Source organism: Pezoporus wallicus, unplaced genomic scaffold, assembly GCF_028554395.1.
Source record: "Pezoporus wallicus isolate ANWC-B61680 ecotype Strahan unplaced genomic scaffold, APGP_CSIRO_Pwel_v1 scaffold_11491, whole genome shotgun sequence".
Classification (NCBI taxonomy): Eukaryota; Metazoa; Chordata; class Aves; order Psittaciformes; family Psittacidae; genus Pezoporus; species Pezoporus wallicus.
The window spans coordinates 9861384-9885282 of NW_026642649.1; the positions used below are offsets into that span (position 1 = coordinate 9861384).

General features: G+C 41.6%; 3 protein-coding genes across 3 annotated transcripts; 2 read left to right on the forward strand and 1 right to left on the reverse strand.

Annotated features, from left to right (window-relative positions):
* Positions 1 to 5730: 5730 nt before the first annotated feature.
* On the reverse strand, positions 5731 to 7834 carry MRPL32 (mitochondrial ribosomal protein L32). The gene is made up of 3 exons (XM_057431402.1): positions 7689 to 7834; positions 7266 to 7447; positions 5731 to 6375 (listed from the first exon to the last, which is right to left on the reverse strand). Exons 1-3 carry the CDS (start codon positions 7810 to 7812, stop codon positions 6121 to 6123), a joined length of 561 nt encoding a protein of 186 aa, XP_057287385.1. The 5' UTR covers positions 7813 to 7834; the 3' UTR covers positions 5731 to 6120.
* Positions 7835 to 8045: 211 nt separating this feature from the next.
* On the forward strand, positions 8046 to 14211 carry PSMA2 (proteasome 20S subunit alpha 2). The gene is made up of 8 exons (XM_057431484.1): positions 8046 to 8161; positions 10110 to 10186; positions 10803 to 10935; positions 11356 to 11478; positions 11985 to 12066; positions 13142 to 13215; positions 13659 to 13716; positions 13799 to 14211. The coding sequence occupies exons 1-8, from the start codon at positions 8121 to 8123 to the stop codon at positions 13913 to 13915; spliced, it is 705 nt and encodes a 234-aa protein (XP_057287467.1). The 5' UTR covers positions 8046 to 8120; the 3' UTR covers positions 13916 to 14211.
* A 5153-nt stretch (positions 14212 to 19364) lies between these two features.
* CUNH7orf25 (chromosome unknown C7orf25 homolog) lies at positions 19365 to 22021 on the forward strand. Its single transcript, XM_057431400.1, has 2 exons — positions 19365 to 19527; positions 20463 to 22021. The coding sequence occupies exons 1-2, from the start codon at positions 19499 to 19501 to the stop codon at positions 21745 to 21747; spliced, it is 1314 nt and encodes a 437-aa protein (XP_057287383.1). The 5' UTR covers positions 19365 to 19498; the 3' UTR covers positions 21748 to 22021.
* The last annotated feature ends 1878 nt before the right edge of the window (positions 22022 to 23899 follow it).

Below are 23899 nucleotides of genomic sequence, written 5' to 3' on the forward strand. Positions count from 1 at the left end.
GAGGAATTCACTTGCTATTTCTGCACCTCAGTTTGCCACCTGTCAAGCAGGAATCGTGCCATTTAGCATCCAATATAAATTATTAACATGAAAGCAATTCTTGATGGAGTGGTATTTGCTATGGCGTCCACTTCTGCAGTGCCATGCATGTAAGTAATTTGCAACTATTCACTCAGTTTTACAATCTGGGTGTTTTCTTGCAGTAACTCCTATTGTACTCCTCGTACAGCAACAGGATGCCTCCTGCTTCTACATACTTGCTAATGATTATATCTTCTTGCTCTTCAACCCTTTCTCCATTATTTTTTCAGAGTAACTTTGTGGTAATCTACTCTGCGCTGGACGAAAATATCTGAGAAGGATCCATTTGGAGCAAGAGAAATTCACATGTCTCAGCATTCTCCTGAACTCCTAAAAGATTATATTCTTTGTTCAAAGAGAACTTAATCCAAAGGACTATGGCAGAGCTGGCCTCATGAGCTCAAGTGATGTATCATGATGGGGCAGCTGACAGGCTTCATTTCCTTGATTTTAACACAAAAAATGCTGTCAGGAACTCATTAAGTGACTCTGCAACACAAGAGCTTGATGTTTTATAGCCTGCCTCTCAGTCACTTGGAATTACAATTGCCTTTAAAAGAAATTCAACTGATACCAATGTCTTCTTGAAAATCAAGGTATCATTTATCCTGTTTAAGAGTGACAGAATTATGTAAGCTACCTTTAATTGGACCAAATCATGATGTTATTCTTCAAAGTACCTTAGATGCTTTGCTTAATCTGATTATGATGGAGTACAGTCAAAAGACGAATGAGTAGGAACTTCCAAACCCAATACATTTAGAACAAGCCTTTCCTAAAGGACTGATCTGTCAATTTTCAGCCTTAAGCTATTCAGTACAGCCCCTTCAAAACCTCTATTCTTTGTATTTAATATTAATCCCAGATGATAAAAAGAAACATAAATCCTTCCAAAAGCCTGTTCCATTGGAAGTATTTCACATAGTGTGCTCTAGAGCTACACCATAAAGGAAGAGAGAGCTGTAAGCCATATTGCTAGACAAATCAATGAGCCTGTGACAGGGCCAGGAATAGAAACAGCATTAGTATACCTTGGGAATGGACGTAAAAGCTGTGTCAGCTGTGGAAGTACCAACTGACTGTCCTTCCTACACCATGACACACACAGCATTTAATGTGCCTATTTCTCTTGAGCTGGTGCCAAAATTCAGGGCATGCAAAGGATTAATCAAGCTTATGCCCAAGACATGTCAGACAGAATATTTCTATATGCTTCCATAGTGAGAACAATTCCATCAAAGCCACTTTGCACAGAGAAGAGTCTATGCTCTTTCAAGAAACCAAGGGTAACAGTCCAATGCTTGTGTATTTGGATGATCTACACACTTAAGTATCATAGAATCACAGATATCCCTTACTTTCAAAATAACAGGATTAGTTTAAAGGGTATGGTATTTAAGAAAATAGTAACACAAGGTTGGGTTTCTGCCTACTGATTTTCCAAATTTTTGCTGCTTCATCTTTGACCTCAGAACAGAAAGCCTCATTTATTTCAAACAAACAAACAAATAACTTTGACATGATCCAGGGGTGAGGCTTTAGAGAAATCCTTGCAAATACAGATATTGATAGCTCCACAAAAGTTGTTGTCCCGTGTCTTCTGCTCCTGAGCAGTTTGTTTTGCTTTTCATATGTTTATCCAGCACATTCAATATGAAATGAATTCTATACCTTTTATTCTAATTATGTATATTGTTCTCAACCAGGGGAAACCAGAATATACGATGTTTGAAAGAAATTCAAGTATCAACTGATTAGCCTCAATTTACTACACCCACCAAATGCAATTTGTGGATACCTTCCTGTAGCTTGACTTTACAGCTTTCAGCTGTAAACCCAATCTGGTTGGCATCCAGCAGTAGTTTCACAGGTCTATGCTCTGAATTAAACATATATATATTTGCGTATGTTCATATGTCCAGGGTTTCAATACATTGGACCAAATTCTGCCTTGAATTATATTCCACCGATTCCACCAAACTGCCTAGGAAGATACTGAGAGCAGGCAAAACTAGATCCATCCATGCTGCACAGACTACTACCTTCTCATTCCTTTCATCGATTTTCCTCCTGTCTGGACCCATTCTTTAAGTCTTTGGCAGGTTAAGAGTTAGGCAAATTATTTGGAAACAACTTGTATTTGCAGATCCTCATTCACGATGTAAATAACACAATGCAGTCACATGAGGTAAAAGGAGGATTTTTTTGCTGGCATCTCATTTAAATACTAATTAACAAGTAAGTTCCAATGATACAGGCATCTTTGTCACTTGTGTGCTTCCAAAACCCTCTAAAACTTTGACAGAACACACCACCTTCTGTTCTCTTCTGTGCAATTAATAGTCATTTAGACACCACAATGGTTGTCTTTCCTCTCTGTACCTGCTGTTTGCAAACTGACTCTACAAATGCAAAGCAGTTATACCTTGAAATTCACTGAAATGTTAGTAGACCTATTATTTGCAGGACTTTCTAGCTGCATACATAAAACGTTGACTAACAGAATATACAAGGCATACAAAGCAACATAGAAAGCCATCTGTAATTAAGAGGTGCAAAAAGAGCTCCACTATCTTGTCAGGGAAAAATTGTAGGCAGAACTACCATTTCAAATAATTCACCCAGCAAAGAGAAGTGCACAGGCATACACAAAAAACAGCACATACGTTCTCAGTATAGATCTAATTAAACTTAGTCAGAACAATGAATTACAATAGACTAGTGTATTTTTCATTATACTTAGCAAACTTAGTCTTTTTGCAGATCTTTTGCTTACATTTGCAAATGTCTAGACTCTGACAGTTTCCTATCTCACTAATGATCTTTGCCTTTTGTTTTGCACATACCAGCAAGCTACACTCCTCTGCCACCTAGTGCTTTGAGGAAGCAGAGTTTGTATCAGCCACTAACTCCTGATGTCATAGCGTGTTCAACAGAATAGATGAGGACTGTGCAGAAACCTTTGATTAAAACTTCCTTGCCAAATGGAAACTAAAGAGAAACTTAGTTTATCAACCTCTATGGATATTGTAATAGATCACTGCCAGAGATGATCTCTATCTCTGCAGATCTTCCCTATGATACAAAATCATTCAGCAACTCTCAGCCTTTTATTTTTTAGAACATTACATCATCCTCCTGGATCCAAAACATAAAGTAAAATAATTTCTACCTAAAATCCATATAGAAGAAAAACATAATAAAATACAGCATGTAAAAGAAGACTTTTCTCACCACCAGCAGTTTCCCAATGGATCAAAGTGAAATTCTGGAGGCAGGTGATTTTGGTTTTAAATGGATTCTGGAGCACAGCATTGTAACAACCTGCTTGCTTCCTGTTAGTTTTAACCTACATTGTTCTGAAAAGTGTATGTTTCGATATCAGCAGGATTCCAATTTCTCTGTCATTCAAAAGGACACATTAACAGGGTTTACTTCAACTAACTGACTGTGCCACGTGGTTTAGAGGAATTCTGGACATCTTTATTGTTTTAAAAATTAACGTAGCTTTGTATTGTCAGTGTTAATGAAGCAAAGCTATATTTAGCTTGAATTACTTTTCTTTCAAAAGAAGGAAGGAAGAGAAGGAATTCTTTGAAGGACGAATGAATTCTTCTTCTCTCACGAAAGATTTGTTTAAATTAACTTGTGCTTTACCAATTGCATATATGAATTTTCAATATTTGTCTGGGGTTTCTGTTTTTCCTTTTACAGACCATGAATCCCAGATAATTATTTTTTCTGCCCCCACCAGTCAGAAACCACTCCAAACCATTAGCAAGCATTTCCTCTTGCATGCATTGCATAAATGCAGTACTAACATAAGTAGTATGGCTGAAATGAATCCTAACGTCACCATGACCTGGCAAGTATCTTAAAGCATCTCAGTGTTGACACAACCTAACTTCCCTCATGTGTCAGAATTCTACTTGTAAAGAATATTGTAGAATTCAGTGACCTAATGCAATATACAACCAGTTGTAATTATTACTCCATTAGCAGAACCCACATGTTCTTTCTCATGTTAAAATTGGTTTGGGTTTGTGTTTAAGTAAAACCTCTGCGTTTCTGAGGAACGAACCCATGACTCTCAACATCCCAGGCTAATTTATCTTATATCTCTACAGAACCTGTGTTAAAAAATAGGAATATGAAAAAAGCAAGTAAGTAAGGCGTAATTGATACCATAACATGTGGACAAAGAAACAAAAAAAAAAAACCCACTTCTCCCTAACATGTATATAAATATATATATATGTCTTTTATTTGGGACAAGGAAAATATCTATACCTATCTTATTGCTTGGCTAATCTCACCTCAAATATGTGTGTCTCATCCCATGCAGCTCTGTCAAAAATAAGCCTTCACTCTGCATTCTGCTTGCCACCTTTTATTCAGTTCTAAGTAAGTGAAAAAGAGATATGACTGTAATAAATCCTGTTTGGACAAATAGAAAAGAACTTATGTTGTTTGCTTGGATACTGTCAACTAAATGGCATCAGTTTACACTTACCAGTTTTCATTATTCCCTTAGGCTATGGAGGAAATGCAAGATCTCCACTAACATCTGTTCCTAACAGTTATGTTTCAGAACATGGAATTCAGAGCAAGGAAAGCGGAAGTGAGGTGTTATAGCACACATGGGCCCACTCCTTAAAGAGGTGTAATTGGCTCAGCCACCTATAAGTGAAGGCTAATCCGGAAAGCATGGTGTCCCCACTTTCATATTCCTATCATCCACACTGCCACTTTTCCGACCCTGACACGAGTCAAGCTGCAGGGAGGTAACCACAAAAAAAAAAAATCAAGCCTGTAGAAAGGCAGGGAACAGCTCTGTCAGCACAGCTGCCCAAAAGAGGACAACACAGGAGCAGTCACACTCAAACATCAAGGAAACACAAGGGCAACCTAGAAAGGGCTGGTTCAGGCTTGCATTTTGTGACAGCAAATGGCTATTAGACTGGCTGAGTCATAATGTCGGGCAGTACTGTTTGTATATTGGAAGGCCGACTTAAAATTGAAAACAGTCTTAACCTTAAATGCCACGGTGCGTAGTGTGTGGGTAAAACCGAAGTGAAACTCCACAGCGAAGTGCTATAACTCCACCACCGAGGAGTTCCAGTGGACAGCAGAGGGCAGAGGTGCCCCAGCTCTGCAGAAGACTCAAGACCTTAAAAGCACCTCTGTTCTTGCGGTTTTCCAAGCACCCATTCATTACACAGACTACTTAAAGGCAAAGGCTGCAAAAGACTCAGTTCTGACCCATGCCAGATGTAGATTCCCAGTCTTTGCATTTCAGTCCGCTGTTTCTCTCAAAAAATTAAGTGCACCTTGAAGGATAAAAAAAGGCTTTCCATGTCCCTTAAGACAGAAAATTACTTTGTATACTGACAGCAAGAAACACTTAACCTTCGGTCTCCTACAGAAAAAGTGCAACTACTACATGGCAACCACTATTTTGCCCAAAACCAGGAATACCACCACGTTACCTTAAACAGCAGCGCTGTGGAGAGATGCAGGCAGATTCTGCCATGGAAATAACCAGATTACTGTATCTTTCCTTGTAAATATGCTTTCTATCTAACCAACATTAGGTTTGAATTTATCTTCTCCTCCCCCTCCGAAAGAGCAGCAGCCAAAACGAGAAAGCAGATTTCTCTGGGAAACTCCACATACTTTATTTTACATCTGTGAATGTTTTATGTTCATTAAAAACTGGTTATTTACAAAACCAACATAGAACATTAGCATACAAATTACTCAGTGTACCACACTCAGATGTCCAAACTCAAGGCAGATCCTGATCTCTCTTTAACTGTTGACTGTTACGATGCATCACTGAGAAGTATTTTCCACTGCATGCTCTAGAAACAACACTTGACTGCAAAATCATACAGCACGATGGGCTATTCAAGCAGGCTTTCAAGGAGCCCATAGATTTTCTGTATCGACATTAAGTGAACAAAACGAAGAAAACATCCTTGAAAATCATCTTTCTTGCTGTAGTAACTGCTTTTTGTTAGCATTAGTTACTTAGCATCAATTTTGAGCAAACCAAGATGGACGCTTCCTGGCTCTTTCAATGATCCTCTTGCCTGCATCTTTTTCTGTGGGCTTTTCTCCATCATACAGGACGACAGTCTCTACAGTTGGAGCATTAAATGGCCCTCCTTCCTGTTTATACATTTCCTTCCGGATCAGTCGAGTTTCTGCTTTGACCTTTGCATAACAATAGCCACAAAGGACGTGTTTCTGTTTCAAGTTTCCACACTCAGGACAAACATCTATGTTCGTCTGAAAAAAGACAGTGGAAAAGAGAAAATTTTGTAATTTGAATAACAGCAACAAAAGAAACAGGACACAATCACAAATTACTCAGAAAGTTAAATGAAAAATATCAGAGAAATTAAACTGCCTTTTCAAAACTTATTCTTCTATGGAAAGTATTTTTTCTGTAACGTATTGCTATGTCATATGCTTACTACTAAAAAAGGCTTATGAAGTCAACACCTAAATCTATGCCTAGTGATGTTTGGAAGACTAAAGACCTATCAACTCAATTAGATGCACAGCAACCTTTTCCATTTATACTAGCTGGTTAGCTAAAAATTCATATCTTGTTGGCTTGGACCTAAACTATCACTGTTTATTTAACCACTACTATCCACACACATAATGACCTGCTAAAAAGTATTTTGCGCATTATAGTGTCTTTTAAGCAAAAAAGTCTTTTAAGGGACTGTAGCGACAGGACAAGGAGTAATGGGTTTAAACTTCAACAGAGTAAGTGCAGGCTAGATATAAAGAAGAAGCTCTTCCCTGTGAGGGTGCTGAGGCGCTGGCACAGGGTGCCCAGAGAAGCTGTGGCTGCCAGTGTTCAAGGCCAGGTTGGATGTGGCTTGGAGCAACCTGGTCTAGTGTGAGGTGTCCCTGCCCGTGGCAGGGGTTGGTACTGGATGATCTTAAGGTCCTTTCCAACCCAAACCATTCTGTGATTCTACGATTCTATAAAATAAACAAATTCCTGAATACTTTTCCAGTCAATATTGACCACTACAATGGTTCTCTAAAACAAGTGAGATGAAAAATAACCGGTGTAATTCTCACTCCAGGATGCTTGTTTGTCATTAACAGAACTAACTTCAGTGAATAAGGTGGCCAGCCTATGGAAATCTGGTGATTACCTTGACTTTTATGAGCTTATTGGGGTTTCTTCGCCTGCAGCGGTTCACTTCAATGGTGCGCCTTTTCTTCGGCGCTGCCATCCACAAGATGCTGTCCAGCAGGCTCGGCGCCTCACTACTTTCATTGGTTTCATGTACTGGCTGCGGAAGGAAAGCTGGAGCCTGGACAGCCAGTGCTGGTCCTGAAGGAAAAAGGAAAGGTAACTCATTACAGCTAAGCCCCACTTCGGCGTGCAGCCGAGGAAACACGACACGGATACTACTGACACCCCCAAAGCGGTAAGAGCAGCCAGCAGCGTCTCCCGCCCTGTTCCCTGAGCGTCCGCAGGGCTCCGCGCTTTCCCTATCCAGCCTTTCTCTCCCTCAACCATTCAACACTAAGAACAAGCCCCGATTCCGCCCTCTCCTTCAGCCAGTACCTACCCCAGGGCGGGCTCTGTCCCCCAGAGAAACCCGGCAGGAGTCTACCCTCCAGCCGCTGCCAGCAGCGCTGAAGCAGACCGCGAAGCCGCGGCAGCGGGTAGAGCACCAACACCAGAGCCGCCATGTCCCCACACGGCTCCGCCGAGCCCTGCAAGGCGGGAAGGGCGGAGCGCCCGAGCGCTCCTGCCGCTGAGCCCTCTGGGAAACCGAGTACGCTGAGCCCTTCAGGGCGCCACAGGCACTAGCGCCCGAGGACTTCAACTCCCAGCATGCCCCGCAGCGTGCCTCTTCACCAATCGCGTCCCTCGCTGCCCTGCCGCTACTTCCCCGTATGCTCCGCTATTGGCCAATCAGCGCGCTAGTTGTGTCCTCGTGCAGGAAGCGGGAGTAGCGCCTGCGCTCTGTGAGGGAAGTGGAGAGGTGGGCTCCAACATGGCGGAGCGCGGGTACAGCTTCTCGCTCACCACGTTCAGGTACGCGGAGGGATAGGGCTGCGGGCCCGGGTTCTCGGCGGGCAGGCTGGCGGGAGAGCGGGAGGACGGCGCGCAGCTTGCGCGGAGCCGTCCTCTGGCGGCGGGGCAGGACGGAGTGAGGAGTTTGCAGAGTCATCGGGTCTGCGGAGCCGGGCCTGCGGGAGCTGTGAGCGGCAGTGGCTGGACTCCGGCGGGCGTGGGGAAGGCGATGGATTTCAGGCGGCTTTGTGTTAGCCTGAGCGGGTGCACAGCTGCTGTGAGCTGAGCGGCTGCAGGCGCAGCGGAGAGAGAGGCGAGCGCTGAGGTGGGAGCTCCGGGTCCCACCCGAGCTCTGTCGCTGATTTCAGGCCCAAGTGCTTGTATCATCTGTCGGTGTTGTGAGTCGGACACACTGTGGGGCCAACCCGAGTTCTGTCCCGTCACTGGTAGTGCCTTACAGGAGTGCGTGGTGGAGCTGCTTAGCGCTCTTGGGGTCCCCACGCACACGCTTTAGGCAGGTAGGAGTAGTTGTGTAATTCTGTGCTAACTGGAGATGCGGGGTGATACCTGAGATACGGTATATTGAGAGATTGCTTCAGAACAAGCTTTGCGGATGTGGGAATGAAAGAAGCTCTCAGATGAGTTTTAATAGTTTATGTCCCTTTCTGCTGCACACTGCAGGCACTGTAGGCACAGCCTAGATGTGGGATGATTGCAGGCACAGAATTAATATGTTGTTGGAGTGGTGTCTGTTAAAGTGTTGCTCTAATATGTACACTTTAATAAAGAGAAAAGGAAATTACTCCTTTTTTAATGAAGCTGTTATACAGAATTATATTAAACATATGAAAAGGAAAACTGAATGCAGGATTCTTTGTGCTGCTTTTGGTAAAGTGTGCCCTTAATCTCAGGGGAGAGTAAAGCTGTGTAATTGCAAAGTAGGTTGCTAAGGGCTTGTTGCAGTAAAACAAATAAAACAGTTCACAATTTAAAATGAGGAGAAGAATCTTCTTAATAGGTGGATGCAGCCAAACATGCCTGCTTTACCTAAGTGAAAAGTGAGTGCTTTAGTAGCTACTGGAAATGGTTTCGTAAGGGAGTTTAAAAACTTACTGTACTGTACAAAAGTTCCTTATGCTGGGAATTATCTATTTTAGTTTGTGCTTACTTTAAAAACATTTTGCTGATACTCTGTATGTTTTAATTGCTGGCATAGGAAACTATTCTGGTTTGTTAGCATTTTGTAATGGAGAAGCTAGAATTATTACTTTGTTACCTTTATACGCTGTTTACTCAGTGTATAACTAATTATGCTAACTGATTATTGCTTGCTTTGTTGTTTTATTTTTTTTGTAACTCCTAAGTCAGATAATTTTCTCTTTTATTTGTGCATCTATTAAACCAGCAGCGTCTGAAACACAGCCCAGAGAATAGATTCCACTTGCAGAATCACTTGTCCAGTGGGACTTACTTTTTGCTGTCCTTTTTCCTTGGGGTGGAGAATGTCAGCCTGACACCTGCTGCTGTGTTCTGATGATTCTACATCCACTACCAGAAAGACATGGATCACTAAAATGCAGGAGTACCTGGGGATAGAAATGGGAGCTGTTTCTGTCTTGTGCCATTGACCTGATGGTCAATGCTATTTTGACCTCAGTTAAAAGGAGTGGCCGTGTCTTGCTTGTATTTTGCTTGTACCTTTCAGCAGTGAACATCAGTGTCTTAAACTTTTACAAACTAGACATATAATGCCACTTCAGTAGAAACTCATGACACTCTGAAGATTTTCCCTACTGAGTAGAAAAACAGTTTAAAATGGTATAAAACTGGAGAATCAACTTGTTCTCCTTCAACCTGCATCCCAGTCACTGCTCCCTATATGAGACATTTCACAAATAAAGACTGTTGTAGGAAAGGTTTGAGCATATCAGAATTCTGTTAGGCCTTACTTTTGTATTTTCCTTTGTAGTCCTTCTGGAAAGCTTGTTCAGATTGAATATGCTTTGGCTGCAGTGGCTGCAGGAGCTCCATCAGTTGGCATTAAAGGTATGTTCAGAAAACAACTGATTCAGTGAAGAATTAAGGATTTGTGAGTGCTACTTGAAAAAATAAAGTACTTTGGTCTATGTACTGGGCCTTTTTCATCTTGTGTTCTATTACATACTTTGTTTTTCTTTCAGGGTTTTTTCACATGTTTTAGTGGGTTTAATATTACGTATGTTTTTTTCTGCAACTGTTATTTTGTCCTAAAGAAGGAAGGGAGCATAGAGCTTCATGCTGGAACAATAAAATTGCTTGGGTGATTTTGGAGACACTCAGCTGGTAGAAGCAGACATCTGTTTGTTTGAGTGTCTCTTAATTAAGCAAGCTGTGTGTCCACAGTATTTAAATATCACAAAGTTACTTGAACTGCTCAATTATTAATGTGCTTCAGAATCTTTAGAATGGGATTATGGGAGCTGTAAGAGTATTTAAAATGAGAAATGATGCATTGGGTGGATTCATCAAGGTATCTCTGTTTAATGTGACAGTAAACTTGAAGGGGGTTTGAAAAAGGGAGGACCGAAATTCTTTACAATCCAATAAGCTTGTTAAGTTTTTTGACAGCTTTCAGTAATTTCACTTTAATATTTAAAAACCCCAAAATCTTGTTTCTTTCCAGCTGCAAATGGAGTGGTGTTAGCAACTGAGAAGAAGCAGAAATCCATCCTTTATGATGAAAGGAGTGTCCATAAAGTAGAACCAATTACCAAACATATAGGTTTAGTGTACAGCGGTATGGGTCCAGATTACAGGTATGACAAACTTTGTTTGGTTGCTATTTAGATGCAGTTTCTTACAAGAAATGTAAGAAATGGAAACAACTAGCAATTAACTGTTTCTTTCTAAGTGTAGGGCATAATATTATATTGTGTTGCACTGTACCTGAAATCCACTTTAAGTTTTTCTTAATATATTCAATACTTTGTCAAATAATCCTCTATTTAAAGAATGAGTAGGGAATGAACAGCAGTATGCTTCAACCTTAGTTTCAGTTTAAGTATTTCAGAGATTACTCACTGTAAAAATAACCCATCACAGTCTATGTTTTCTTACACTGGTGTTATGGCAGATGTATAAAACTCCTTAGCACAGTATTTATTATGAGTTTTCAGTTCTAGTTGTAATAACTAGTCGGAATTTCTTTGACGTACTAATTTTGTCTTTGTTTTTAGAGTACTTGTGCACAGAGCTCGGAAGCTGGCCCAGCAATACTACTTGGTTTATCATGAGCCCATCCCAACAGCTCAGCTAGTACAGAGAATTGCTTCTGTGATGCAGGAATACACACAATCTGGGTATGTTTTATTTTTGAAGTTGCTTAGAAAGGTTTTGTTTAAACGTAAGGAATAAACAACGTTGTGACTGGCAGTGTTCAAGGCCAAGTTGGACGGGGCTTGGAGCAACCTGGCCTAGTGGAAGGTGTCCCTGCCTGTGGCAGGGGATTGGAATTGGGTGAGCTTTAAGGCCCTTTCCAATACAAATGTTCTACGACTCCATGATAATAGCTACCCAGTAATGCAGTTTTCTGTGTGTTGAAAAGGAAGATAGTTTTTCAGTGGGGAATGTCCACAGAAAGTGGGCCAGCAGGAGGAGCACTAACTGGTAGTGAGATGGGGTCTTCTTGCAAGCAAACATGTCAAACAAAGCAGCATACTTGCGGTTTTGTACTGTTGGTTGACTAGTCATTCTTGATCACAGCTCTGGGCTAGTGGGAAGGTTAACACATCCCAAATAACTCGGTCACCTTTAGTTTTCACTGAATAAATTTTGTATATCAGCTGTGGGTTTGTTTACTTTTTAGTGGTGTTCGTCCATTCGGTGTATCACTGCTAATATGTGGCTGGAATGAAGGGCGGCCCTATTTATTTCAGTCAGATCCATCTGTAAGTATCTTACATTTGTAAATCCTACTGCTTTTATAAAACATTTAAAACTTTATATGTGCTGTGATGAGAAGAAGAATGCAGAGCTAGAACAAACAGTTATTCAATAGAGGTCAGAATAAGCCATTTCAGTAGGTGCTTGGGGCTCTGTGCCTACATGTTCCTATACTGCTTGAGCAGCTGGTTTTGAGGGAGATGAGCTTTTCATGCATTCCAGCCTAGTTCCTAGTGCCAGCAAAAGCAGCATTCTGCAGCAGGTACCAGTAAAAAAAAAAGGGAATAACTGACTACTTATGCTGCTCAAATAGTTGTTCCCACAACTGGATGGAAGTTACACCAGAATCTGTTGTATTGTGGAATGTAATGCATGTGCTTTAGTATGTAATGACAGTGGTTAATTTAAGCGAATTTATTTGCTGTGTTTGCACTGCACTTCTGAAAAACTGCCTTTTGATGTATGTGTGAGTTACAAGGCTTTACATCAAACTAAAACTTGGTCACTGTAGTGATCATTGATGAGCTTCAGAAATTTGAATTATTGCCTGATGCTCAAATGTAAAAGGCAAACTGTGGATGCCTTGTGTAAGGCAGCTTGATTGAGCCATAGAACTGCTGAGGGTCTTCATGCCAGAGGAGAGAATAATGATGGCTAAATAAGCTGTTAGTAGCTTAGATAAATCAGATGGCTGATTTGCAACAAGTTATTTACATTACTTGAACAGTAAGAATATATGGAGTGAACCTCAGGAAAGATGTGACTGTATTCAGTCTCAAAGGTAAACATACTACCTCCGCTTTAGGAATCGCAAATACATACTGTGGTAATGACTTACTAAATTCATCTTTCAAGTACTGTGAGGATAAAAATTAGGTGGGGCCCTATACAGATATTTTGTACATTTTCCCAGCATATGTTTCCATATTGAATTAGTTTGAATGGACTCCAGAATAGTCTGCTGTATTCTCAGAACATTCACTATGCTTATAATGACTTCTGTACTTTTTCCCAAGTAATTGAATATGTAATGTCTGACTAAGGTACACAAAACAATTCAATAGATTGTTGTTTTTACAGGGAGCTTACTTTGCATGGAAAGCAACAGCAATGGGAAAAAATTACGTCAACGGGAAAACATTCCTTGAGAAAAGGTAATGTATGATACATGTCTGAGAGGGTGCTGTCTGATTTGTTCAGGTACCATGTGACATATAAAGGTAGATAAAAAATTCACAGTTTTATCAAAGCAAAGTTTTAAAGTACTTAAGATACGCTTCCAGTTTACTTACTTACACATGCCAAGGAAATATGCTTTATTTAAGATCCAGCTTTTGTGTTTACAGAAAATTATTTCAGTGCAATAAATGTTATATTGAACATATTTGCAGAAATATTGTTCTTCAGAGTCAGTAATAAAAGTGAAATTTTTCTACAAGTAATAACTTTGGCTATTAATAATCACAATGCTTACCAATAATATTTGTATGAGAAACAGGAAGATTTTAGCAGTGTTTGGGTTTTTAGAGACTCCAGGATTATTAGGATGTGGCAAGATCTTTGTTCCATGCTGAAATACGCAAACTTCTGCTTACAGATACAATGAAGATTTGGAGCTTGAAGATGCCATTCATACAGCTATCTTAACACTAAAGGTTAGCAAAATATTTAAGAAATGAGTTTCTTACTGTTACAGCATCATTGGTGTGATTCACTGAACTGTATTTTCTTTAATAGGAGAGCTTTGAAGGGCAGATGACAGAAGACAATATCGAAGTTGGCATCTGTAATGAAGCAGGTTTTAGGAGGCTCACTCCAACTGAGGTTAAGGACTACTTGGCTGCAATAGCCTAGTAGGAACCAAGCCAGACTGTGTGATTCACACAAAGGTCTTTTTAATTTTGGCTACTTAAATGTTTTTGTTTGCAGTTTTTGCATACTTATTTCTACATGGTTCGTCTGAGAGATTTTTTAAATATCATGGGTGCAACGGCAACAGTCCTAATGTTGTAATACATGGAATCTTATTACAGGTAATTCTTTCCCTTGATACATGGAATCTTTGTACACAAAACACTGTACAAAATGTAAAGTTACAATGACAGCTCAAAAAAGGCTAAAGAATAAAATTTGAAGGCCACTGTTTTGGGGGCAGATGTCTGTGTGTCTTTTTAATCATAGCTTTTTATCTGCATAAAGCAGAGTCTTCAGTATCTTTACTGTTAAGGAAACAGAATTTTCCACATCTAGCCACAATGAACTCATGTGAGACCTTCTTTTAAAGAGTTTAAATTTTGAGTGGACAGGGTAATATTTTTTTTCACTTTGGAGTTCTGTGTAATATTAAGTTACATCCAGAAATGGTTTTTATCTGGTGTAAGAGATCATGTACCTTCACAAATAGCCAGAACAGTCTTCCATTTCAGGTGTAAACTGTGATCTACCTGAGCATCTCCGCTCTTGACCCTCTTGGTCTTTGTGTCTCAAGAACTTGTTTTCTATTACTTGGGTCATAGCCCTAGAAACTGCAATTTTTCAACCCTGAAATACTTCTAGAAATAATAGAAGTGGTTAACTCTTACTGAAAGCTAAATGCATCAATAACAATCAACAAGAGTTGCAAAGCAAAGTGAGGATATGTGATATAATTACTTTATCCCTTGAATTCTGCTAAAATATTTTCCAACTTGCAAGATAACTCTAAAGGTGCAGTAATGAAAAGATCACTTAATTTATGCATCACAGCTTTTACAGGTGCAGAACTAGATGCTTTAATATTATTGTGTTAGGTGTATGTATCAGTGCATTTGTTACATGTGTTGTCCAGGTTATGTAGAAACACAAAACTTACTGCAGAAGAAACAGGATAAAATATATGTACTTTTTTCAGCAGAAATCATTTGGTCTGCAGTCATTTAAGTTACTCTGTGGAGATTTCATTTGGTTTTAAGCAGTCTGATTGTTAAAATGTCGATAATGAACGGGGAGCAATAGCTTGTATGTAAGGCTAAGAACATATGGAAGCAGTCTGACAGGATACATCTTAGCCAGACATAACTGAGGAAGAAAGCACAAAGTATGAGTTAGTCTGCAGAAAGTAGTGTGTAGCTCACTGATTTGTTCTTTCCAATGTCTGTTGTCTGATGTTTTATGTTATCATTAGGTAAATAAGAATTTCTGAAGCATGCCATAACTGAAGCTCTATTTCCTAATGTCAGAAATAAAAGCTGTGTCCAAACGGTTCATTAAGACTTACTCCAGATCGCTTCTTGAGTATTTCACTCTGAAAACCAATCCATGCTCTGATTCTTCTTGTAGAGGAAATGAACAGCTAGGAACCAAAACTGGAGAGTTAATACTGCTACGTCTTCAATTTGGAATATTTATATACACTCATTTCTTTAATGATACATAAATATTATAAGGTGTTTTTATATAAAAAAATGCAGGTAGATACTTCAGAAAATGGTTAGCATGAACTGCAGTAGCTTATTTGCCTCCTCTACTAGATTAACAGAAGAACATCGTATGGAGTGTAGCTGAAACCAAAGCAAGTTTCAAATAAATCATGCTATTGTATTCCCAAAATGGTGATAGTGGGACAAACAAAATGTTTCAAAGTTTGAGGGATGGGGGTAATAATTGAACAGAATTGTGTAGAATTTTACTAATTTTATAGGTCTGAAGTGGAAAACCCAGTATCATCCCTCTTTTCTTGTGGGTTAATAATTCAAATGTAGTAACTGTTCCTGTGCACAGTATGAAAACCATTGTGCTCTGAGCAAGGAAAGCGGTGTCCTTCAGACACCTAACAACTGGTGTAGATGTTGAGAGGGGTTTTGCCCACTGTTCCCTACCCTGTTAGGAGGACAGACAACCATTACCACACAGAGTAGTTTACTGAGGTGTGTATTTCAGAAGTGTTGCTGGCTTTACTTCATGTTAGAGACAACATTGTAAATGGTGGCACTGTGAAGTTAGTATGTTTGACATATTCTGAATGTCCTCTTGTACCAGGTTGCCTCAGTCAATGCTTTTCAGGAATGTAAACTGTTTGAATTGGTAAAATGATGTGTGGTTTGGTTATTATTATGTGGTGGCATGTTTTCTTTCGAGAACAAGCAGAAGTGTGCCTTGGGAAAGATGAGAGCGCTATGACCAGGCTTTTGTAGCACAGTTTATTAGTACTTGTCATAAAAAGAGACCAGAAAGCTTCAAAACGCTGATCAGTTGAAACTTTTCTTTGAGATTACTTTCCCCTGAGAGTGCTGTCCTCAGGCTGTCTCTGAGCTATGATCTCAGAGCCCCAGTTGTCATTTCTGTGGTAGTATCTGTTTTGTCAGAAATGAGACAGGTAGGTCTTACATGGTCTGTTGTCAGTGTATTCATTTTGATGAGCCACCAAACTGATAGTTGAGCAACTGTTTTTACACCGTTAAGAACTGAGTCCCAGAGCTCCCTGATAATTCTGAAGACCTACAGAGAATTAGCATTTGTGGGACTTGGTGTAATTTGGAAAGAATATGCATAATGTATTGAGTTCAGGTTTTATTTATTGTATTAGATAATTTTCTTAATGGTGGGTGGACAGACCCGTGGTATTACACTGTTCTTTGGGGCAGGTGGTGTGATGTGGATTATGGGGTTTGCTTTTTTGACTTGACTTAAAGAATCTCTCAATGAAACTCACCAACAAAGTTGACAAGCAGGTATTTCTTGCGGTGCCGGGAGACACGGGGAATAGCTCCTCCTAACGTGTCTCTGCCGAAGTGCTAAACAAGCAGTCCATATATAGTCACTAAACATACATATTCATTACATACATGCATATTCATGAGGTTACTTATGTATTACGTCATTTCTCTAGACAGTTTCTCCTGCATACGCACACAAATGTGGTAGTGGGCTTTGGGTGCCGTTTACTTCTCCCAACAGTCTTCCTCATTTGGCCATTCCTTGACCTTTCATCCTGGCAGTCTTTGCAGCATGCACAGTAGATAAATGCTTACTCCAGCTTAATTGGTTTAGTAACACCACTGACATAATTGAATGATTTCTCCCCACCCTTCTACTTATCAATTAACTCAGCTACAACTCATCCTAAACATCTTCCAGTTTAGATAATCTTCATCTACATGTCCTGTTTTGCTTACAATTAATATTGTACAAGGTTATGGGGTCCTATAACTACATCAACTACGGTCATTTATCTTTTACAAGGATGACCACTAAGCAGAACTAAACTTACTTACTTATAATAGGTTATATTTCAACCTGTTTTCTCTATTTCAAACTGCTTAATCCTACACTGAAGGAAATCACTGCCATACTGTCTGAAATAGTGATTAAATTTTATCTAATATCTAAAGGGAACCTTTAAACCGTAGGGAACTAATTTATGTCTTTTTGCATTCAAAATCCTTGGAATTTAAGGGAATAGTAATTTTAATTCGAAGACTATATTTCTCAAATAATAAAATCATTTCAAGGATGAGAGATACAACTGCAGTGGAGCAGCAAATTATATGGGGGTTGTCATTTTCAAAATGCATGGGGTTTTGTGTGTGTTGTGTTATTAGCTTTGTTTATATTTTAACAAAAAAAAATGACTCACTGCATGAAGTGGGATCAAGGGGGAATGGACAAACACTGCTCATGTGTGAGATGACAAATTACAAGCTTGTCTAAGCTAACCATGAAGTATGCTTCTGCTTCATTTATCTTGTCCCTAATGCAGTCATGTGAAAGAAGAAAAAGAGTGGTCACTTAAAGTAGGTAACGTTATTGATCTGCATGTCCTGGAAGATGATGGGCTCCAACGACATCGGGCTTGTGAATTTCCTTTGGCTTAATTTAACTATTAGGATCGGGATCTGACCATCACCAATTCATGAGGCGATGAACCTCCTTTAACTAGGTTTCAGTGTGATAAACGGTAGGGTGCAGTGAGGTGTTTACAACTTGTTTTGGCTTATTCTTGCTTTACAGATGTTGTGAAATCATTCAGACAACTAAAAACCATCACTCACCATAGGAGCCAATGATCGGTAGGTGGAGAGAAGGCAAATCTCATGCTTGTTCGGAGCATTGCTGCAGCACAGAGAGAGGCTGGAGCTCGCGGCGGTGACTACTGCTTTGAAGCAGCCTGCAGCTCGGGGCAAGCACGGAGGACCCTTGCTCACATTTAGCACTAAGTGGTTCAATAAGGCCATTTAAATGATAGTTTAAATTCAGGGACATGACATGCACCGAGCCACGGTTGTTTCTTCCCTGCTGCACTTAAAGCCTCAAGGTTGACACGTCTCTGACCTCATGCAATGACTTTGCTCCTCAAACAAAGGCTTTCCAGCATAAAAGGTGTATCTATCAGAGGACAGCCAGCACGCCGGGAACGAGAGCCAAGCGCAGAGGGCCGGAGGCATGCCGAGACGGATGTGGTGCCTGTCCCCGCCCGGCGGCCCGGGGGAGGTGCCGGGCCGGGCTGAGCCGCGCCACGCCACCTCCTGCCGCTGCCAGGGGCGAGGGGCTGGTGCTGCCGGGCTGTGAGTACAGGCTGCGGGGAGGGAGCGGGGCTCGGGCTTGCCGTGCACCGATAGTCAGTGGGGGACAATGACACGAGTGCCGCCGCCCGCTCTGCCGGCGTACCGGCTGAAGGCAAAAGAAGGGGCCGCGGCTCACGCAGGCGCTCGGGCAAGCGCTGAGGGCACCGTGCCCTCAGCCAAAATGGCGCCGCCACCTCACGTAAAGGCGGAGGGCGGGAGCGGTGGTGGTTGCGGCCGCTCCGCGCCGAAGGGCGGTGCGGGCCCTCAGGGGAAACGGCAGGGCCATGGCGGTGCCTCCGCGGCTGCTGAGGGTGGGGGCGCGGGGATGGCGGGGAAGTGCGTTCTCCCTGTGTGTGCATGCGCGGCGGGGTGAGGCGGTCCCGCGTCAGTAACTGTGCGTTCGTGAGGGGTTTAGGGTTTCTCCACCTCGCTTTAAGGGTAGCTCCGTTTCTGAGGCCGCCTCGCAGTTGTGCTGAGAGAGTGGTTGGGTTTGGGGCTGACGCTCACTGGAAAGCTGGGAATAAGCTTCATCCCGATGCCTTTCTGTCTGTAGGAGCTGCTGTGGTGAGAGGTGCCAGAGTGGAAATGTGGAGTTTTACTCACTGCTTTGTGTGTCAGAATAAACTTGTGGTGGTGAGGACTTCTGTGAGGAGGGCTGGTGTCACTGGCCTCCTCTAGCCCTGAAGAGAGTCAGTGGGTCAGGTTGGAAGACACTGGGCTTTTTGGCTGAGAAGAAGGGGGAGAGTTTGGTAATGCTGGATATTGACTGGGCCAGAAGCAGTTAATTGTGGCTGTACTGGGATTTGTGCATAACGTGAGGGTGATTTCGACTGCTTTCAGCCCGGCCCTGCAGTTGTGCTGGCACAGCCTAAAGCTGCCTTTTTCTTGCTTTTTAATGCCAGATTGCTTCAGCATGCAGTTTAGGTAAGAATGATAGGAGCATGTGTTTATAGTTGGGAGTCAAATCAATTCATTTCACTATTTATACTGGATATTTATTGCCTGCCATAAAAAAAATTGTGTTGTTTGCTGTGATATTGAACCCTATGTCTTTTTAAAGCCAGCCCCAATTCAGTTAAATAACTGCTGTCATACTTGGGGAGATGTACTAAAGTATTATGAATGTGAAGGAATAAACTTGAAGAGGTGCAGCATAGTAAATCTCTAGTAGAACTACAAGACATAGACATTTCTAGGTCCTTCTGGCTCTAGAATTATAACTTGTAGCCTGTCTGTGTAATGCTGAAACTTTACCAGGATGTAGTTGGGTATTCACTAAGTTGTGCGCTGTAAGTTGGAAACTGGAGAGGACAGAGCTGTGCAACTCATGACTGTAAAATTGTGGGCTTCCTCTCTTGTTAAAATACTTATTGGGAGCCAGACTTGATGGGTTTTATATATGTCTGTAAGCATGGTGGGTGGCTTTTACATTTTAACAGTAACTGTGATGAAGAGGGAGGTTTGCATATGGCAGTAGCAGGAGTTCTCACTTTGCTATGGATGGTGAGTATTGTAAATGAGCTTTAAGTGACTAGCTCAGAGAAGGGCTTGCATGGGGCAGGAAATCCCACCAACTTGTGAGGTGGTGGTGGGGACAACTTGAGTGCTGCTGTTCTCCCATGCTGAGACCTAAAATCATCTGAGGCTGTAGGCTGGATCCCCAAAGGCGAAGAAAAGGAGTTAAAAACTCTTTGGTGAGACTTGTGCTGAGTTTCCTGCTGCTTGTGCTTTACAGTACTGGTTGCTGTTGTGCTAAATCTACTACAAAGCTTCAGTGTATACTGTTGCAAAGATCTCTTTTGACTGTCTTTATCCTTGGCTATGTGATAACAATCTTCTCTTTTGCTTACACTTGATAGGAATAATGTTTCCAACATGTCTGTGCAGTCGCTGCTTTGTGAAAGAATTGCTCTTGCCAAAGAATTGATCAAGAGAGCAGAAGCCCTTTCCAGGTCCCAGAAAAGGAGAATAGAAGGTGGGGCAAAACTGTGCAGCAAACTGAAGGCTGAGCTAAACTTCTTACACAAGGTAGAAGCAGGGAAGGTGGCCATTAAAGAATCCCATCTGCAAAGTACAAACCTTACCCATCTCCAGGCTGTTATTCAGTCAGCGGAGAACCTGGAGGATGTTGTCAGTGTCCTCCATGTCTTTGCTTATGAGGACAGGTTTGGAGACAAGCAGACGCTCGTGGTGGATGTTGTTGCAAACGGAGGTCACACATGGGTGAAGGCCATCGGCCGTAAGGCTGAGGCTCTGCATAACATCTGGCTGGGGAGAGGCCAGTATGGTGACAAAAGCATCATTGAGCAGGCAGAGGACTTCTTGCAAGCAAGCCATCAGCAGCCAGTGGAGTACTGCAATCCCCACATAATCTTTGCCTTCTACAACAGTGTGTCCAGTCCTATGGCAGAGCGGCTCAAGGAGATGGGAATATCTGTGCGAGGAGACATTGTAGCTGTGAACTCACTGGCAGAGCCATCCACAGAAAACCAGCACCTTAGCACCAGTGAATCGGATGAAGAAGGCCCTGAACTCCTACAGGTGACCAGAGTAGACCGGGAGAATTTAGTGGCCAGAGTTGCTTTTCCTACCCAGATTAAAGTAAACATGTGCAATAGAGTTAACTTGGACATCACTACCTTAATAACCTACGTCTCTGCTCTGAGCTATGGTGGCTGCAACTTCATCTTCAAAGAGAAAGTGCTGACAGAGCAAGCAGCTCAGGAAAGGAGGGAGAGAGTCCTGCCTCAGCTGGAGGAGTTCATGGAGGGGAAGGAGCTCTTTGCCTGTGAGTCTGCTGTCAGAGATTTTCAGTCCATCTTGGAAACGCTGGGAGGACCCGGGGAGAAAGAACGAGCTGCGATGCTTGTGAAAAGAATTCAAGTGGTGCGAGATCAGCCATCTGACCGTGCCTTAGGACTAGTGGCTAGTTCAAAAATCAACAGCCGTTCTCTAACCATTTTTGGGACAGGAGACAATTTAAAAGCCATCACCATGACTGCAAATAGGGGTTTTGTGAGGGCAGCAGCTAACCAAGGTGTCAGGTTCAGTGTTTTTGTCCATCAGCCACGGGCATTGACAGAAAGCAAGGAATCTGTTGCCACACCTTTACCAAAGAGCTGCCCACCTGGTAATGGACTATAAGTCATTGAATGAGTCATTGGAATGCTGCAGGGGAGGCATTTGGGGAAACAAGAATCCTAGCAATGCATTTTTGGGTGTGCATCAGTGAAAGCAGTGACTGTAGCAATGGAAGGGCTCCTCAAGGAATTTTCAGTATCCTTACTCAGCCCTGGGGGGATATTTTGTTCAGCTGACCATTAATTTATTCGCTAAGGTACTAAGATTTCAGTGAAAATTGTTAACTGGTTTATAGCATGTTTTATCCATCCCTATTAAAAAGTTCAGTTAAAGCACAGTTGTTGTGCCCTTGTCAATTTTGTCCTCTTCAGGGAGATTAAATTCAGCACCTTAGATGGACTTCAGACTTGGCTTCTGTGGAACTTAAATCTTTCATTCATCTGACTAAATTCGTTGTTGAGTCGGGGGTACTTTGTGTACAGAATTATGCCTTTCTTGGGTGTATGTTGTTTCATGAATTCATGACTAGTGTCTGTGAATAGAAACCAACTTAATTCTTCCTTTCCTGAAAGGAACCTCTGCATGTGTACCATGTTAGACTGAATTGGGCAGCAGCTTTAAAATTCCCTTAAAAATCAGTTGAAATTGGAGTTTATTTGCATTAATATGTTGTGACTCTTAGGCTGAACTGGACATCCAGTGGTAACAGATCAAGGAGGCAAATCCAATTCCCTTTTCTCTTGGCCTTTGCCAAATACAAAGTCTTGCTGGGTGCAAAACTCAGCCTGAGGCTTTGAGATAGCAGAATGCTCCTAAATTGAGCCAGCACCCAGGGGGGTTCTAATACTAATGAGCTCCCTGCTGAGGACTCATGGTGAGCTCAAATTCGACTTTGTTATTTGAGGTTTACCTGAACCAAAGCCTCACTGAGGTCCTTCAGTGTTGGTGTGGCAGAGGAGGAGGTTTCTGGGACATGTTGTTAAACGCTAGTTTGCTCTGTAGTAGGGAGAAGCTTTTTCACTGGTGTTTTTTGCTGGTTTTACTCAAAAGTGTAGACTAAACAATTCCTTATTTGACTTTTTTTTTTTCAGGAGAGAATTGCATTTTGAGAAGTCTTTCTAATGTGTTTCTGTATGCAGTAATGACAGGAGTTGCTGTTTGGTATGAAATTGCATCAGGTTCCTAGCAGAAAATATTGAGATGCCAGAGTGAATTCTTGGTCCCAATCTATACATTTTATCAGGTCAGTGAACGAGATACTCACTGAATATTTTCCAGGCTGTTGTTCAGTAAGATATCATTATTATGCATCTTATAATTCAGGCAAAGAACATTTCCTTGCCTCTTGCCACTACACTCTTAATTTCTTTTGTTAGTACAGAGTAGCTGCAGTGCTGCCCTTAGCCAGAGTCTAAATGTGTTTCTTTCTGTCTCCAGTGCTCTGGTATACTCCAGCACTGGTGTAAAGATACTGGCATGCCAGCAAAGCCACTCTGCATACCTCTTCCAGCTAAGTAATCTTGACTCCAAGGAACAACAGTGTACTTTTGTCAGTATCACTCTTGCTCTGACAGCACTATGCCTTTAGAATAACCTGTTAGGAGTTGTCACCAGTATCCAAGTGCTGCATATCTTTACCTGTAGCTCCTAACAATGCAGAGGCCATTCTGTTCTTTACTTGCACCTCATTTCTGCTGGTCACTGGGGTAGTTCGTGCAGTTTAGTTAAGATGAATGGAACTGGATTTAGTTGTTTGCTGCTTCAACATCCAGTCTTCTACCTGCCAGTTTCACAGTTCTCCCTTGGTGAATTGTTCTAGCAAAACATGTAGCTTGTTCCTACAGTCTTAACACGATGTAACGAAACCTCATGGCAGGACACATGCCCCACTGGATCCACTAATTCTCCTGGAAGTTCTGAAGGGAAAGGAGGACCAGAGCAATGAAATTACATAGATGTTGACTGTCTGCCTTAGTGATTACAGTTCAGGCTTCATCAAACAGGAGCTTAGGGAGACAGTGCTTTATCATGGCATGATGGATTCACCAGAGCACAAACGGATGCTCAAGTACATGTCCCAGTACTATAAAGAGCTGCCTTTTGTTTCTGCCATGGAGTTCTTACTCTGGACACATCTGTGATGTCTTTCCTCTGCATGAGGTGTGGGAGAAGGGAAGAAAAAAGGACGCTGTGTTTCAAAACTGTTTCTGTTTGA

Excerpts from the sequence above, each read along its gene's own strand:
- CUNH7orf25 (XM_057431400.1), top strand. The coding sequence starts at position 19,499 with ATGCCAGATTGCTTCAGCATGCAGTTTAG. Across the intron at positions 19,528-20,462 it reads TGCTTCAGCATGCAGTTTAG|GAATAATGTTTCCAACATGT; the intron begins GTAAGAATGATA and ends TACACTTGATAG.
- MRPL32 (XM_057431402.1), bottom strand. The coding sequence starts at position 7,812 with ATGGCGGCTCTGGTGTTGGTGCTCTACCCGCTGCCGCGGCTTCGCGGT. Across the intron at positions 7,448-7,688 it reads GGGACAGAGCCCGCCCTGGG|GACCAGCACTGGCTGTCCAG; the intron begins GTAGGTACTGGC and ends TTTTTCCTTCAG. Across the intron at positions 6,376-7,265 it reads ATAAGCTCATAAAAGTCAAG|ACGAACATAGATGTTTGTCC; the intron begins GTAATCACCAGA and ends GTCTTTTTTCAG.
- PSMA2 (XM_057431484.1), top strand. The coding sequence starts at position 8,121 with ATGGCGGAGCGCGGGTACAGCTTCTCGCTCACCACGTTCAG. Across the intron at positions 10,187-10,802 it reads TCCATCAGTTGGCATTAAAG|CTGCAAATGGAGTGGTGTTA; the intron begins GTATGTTCAGAA and ends GTTTCTTTCCAG. Across the intron at positions 11,479-11,984 it reads CAGGAATACACACAATCTGG|TGGTGTTCGTCCATTCGGTG; the intron begins GTATGTTTTATT and ends TTTACTTTTTAG.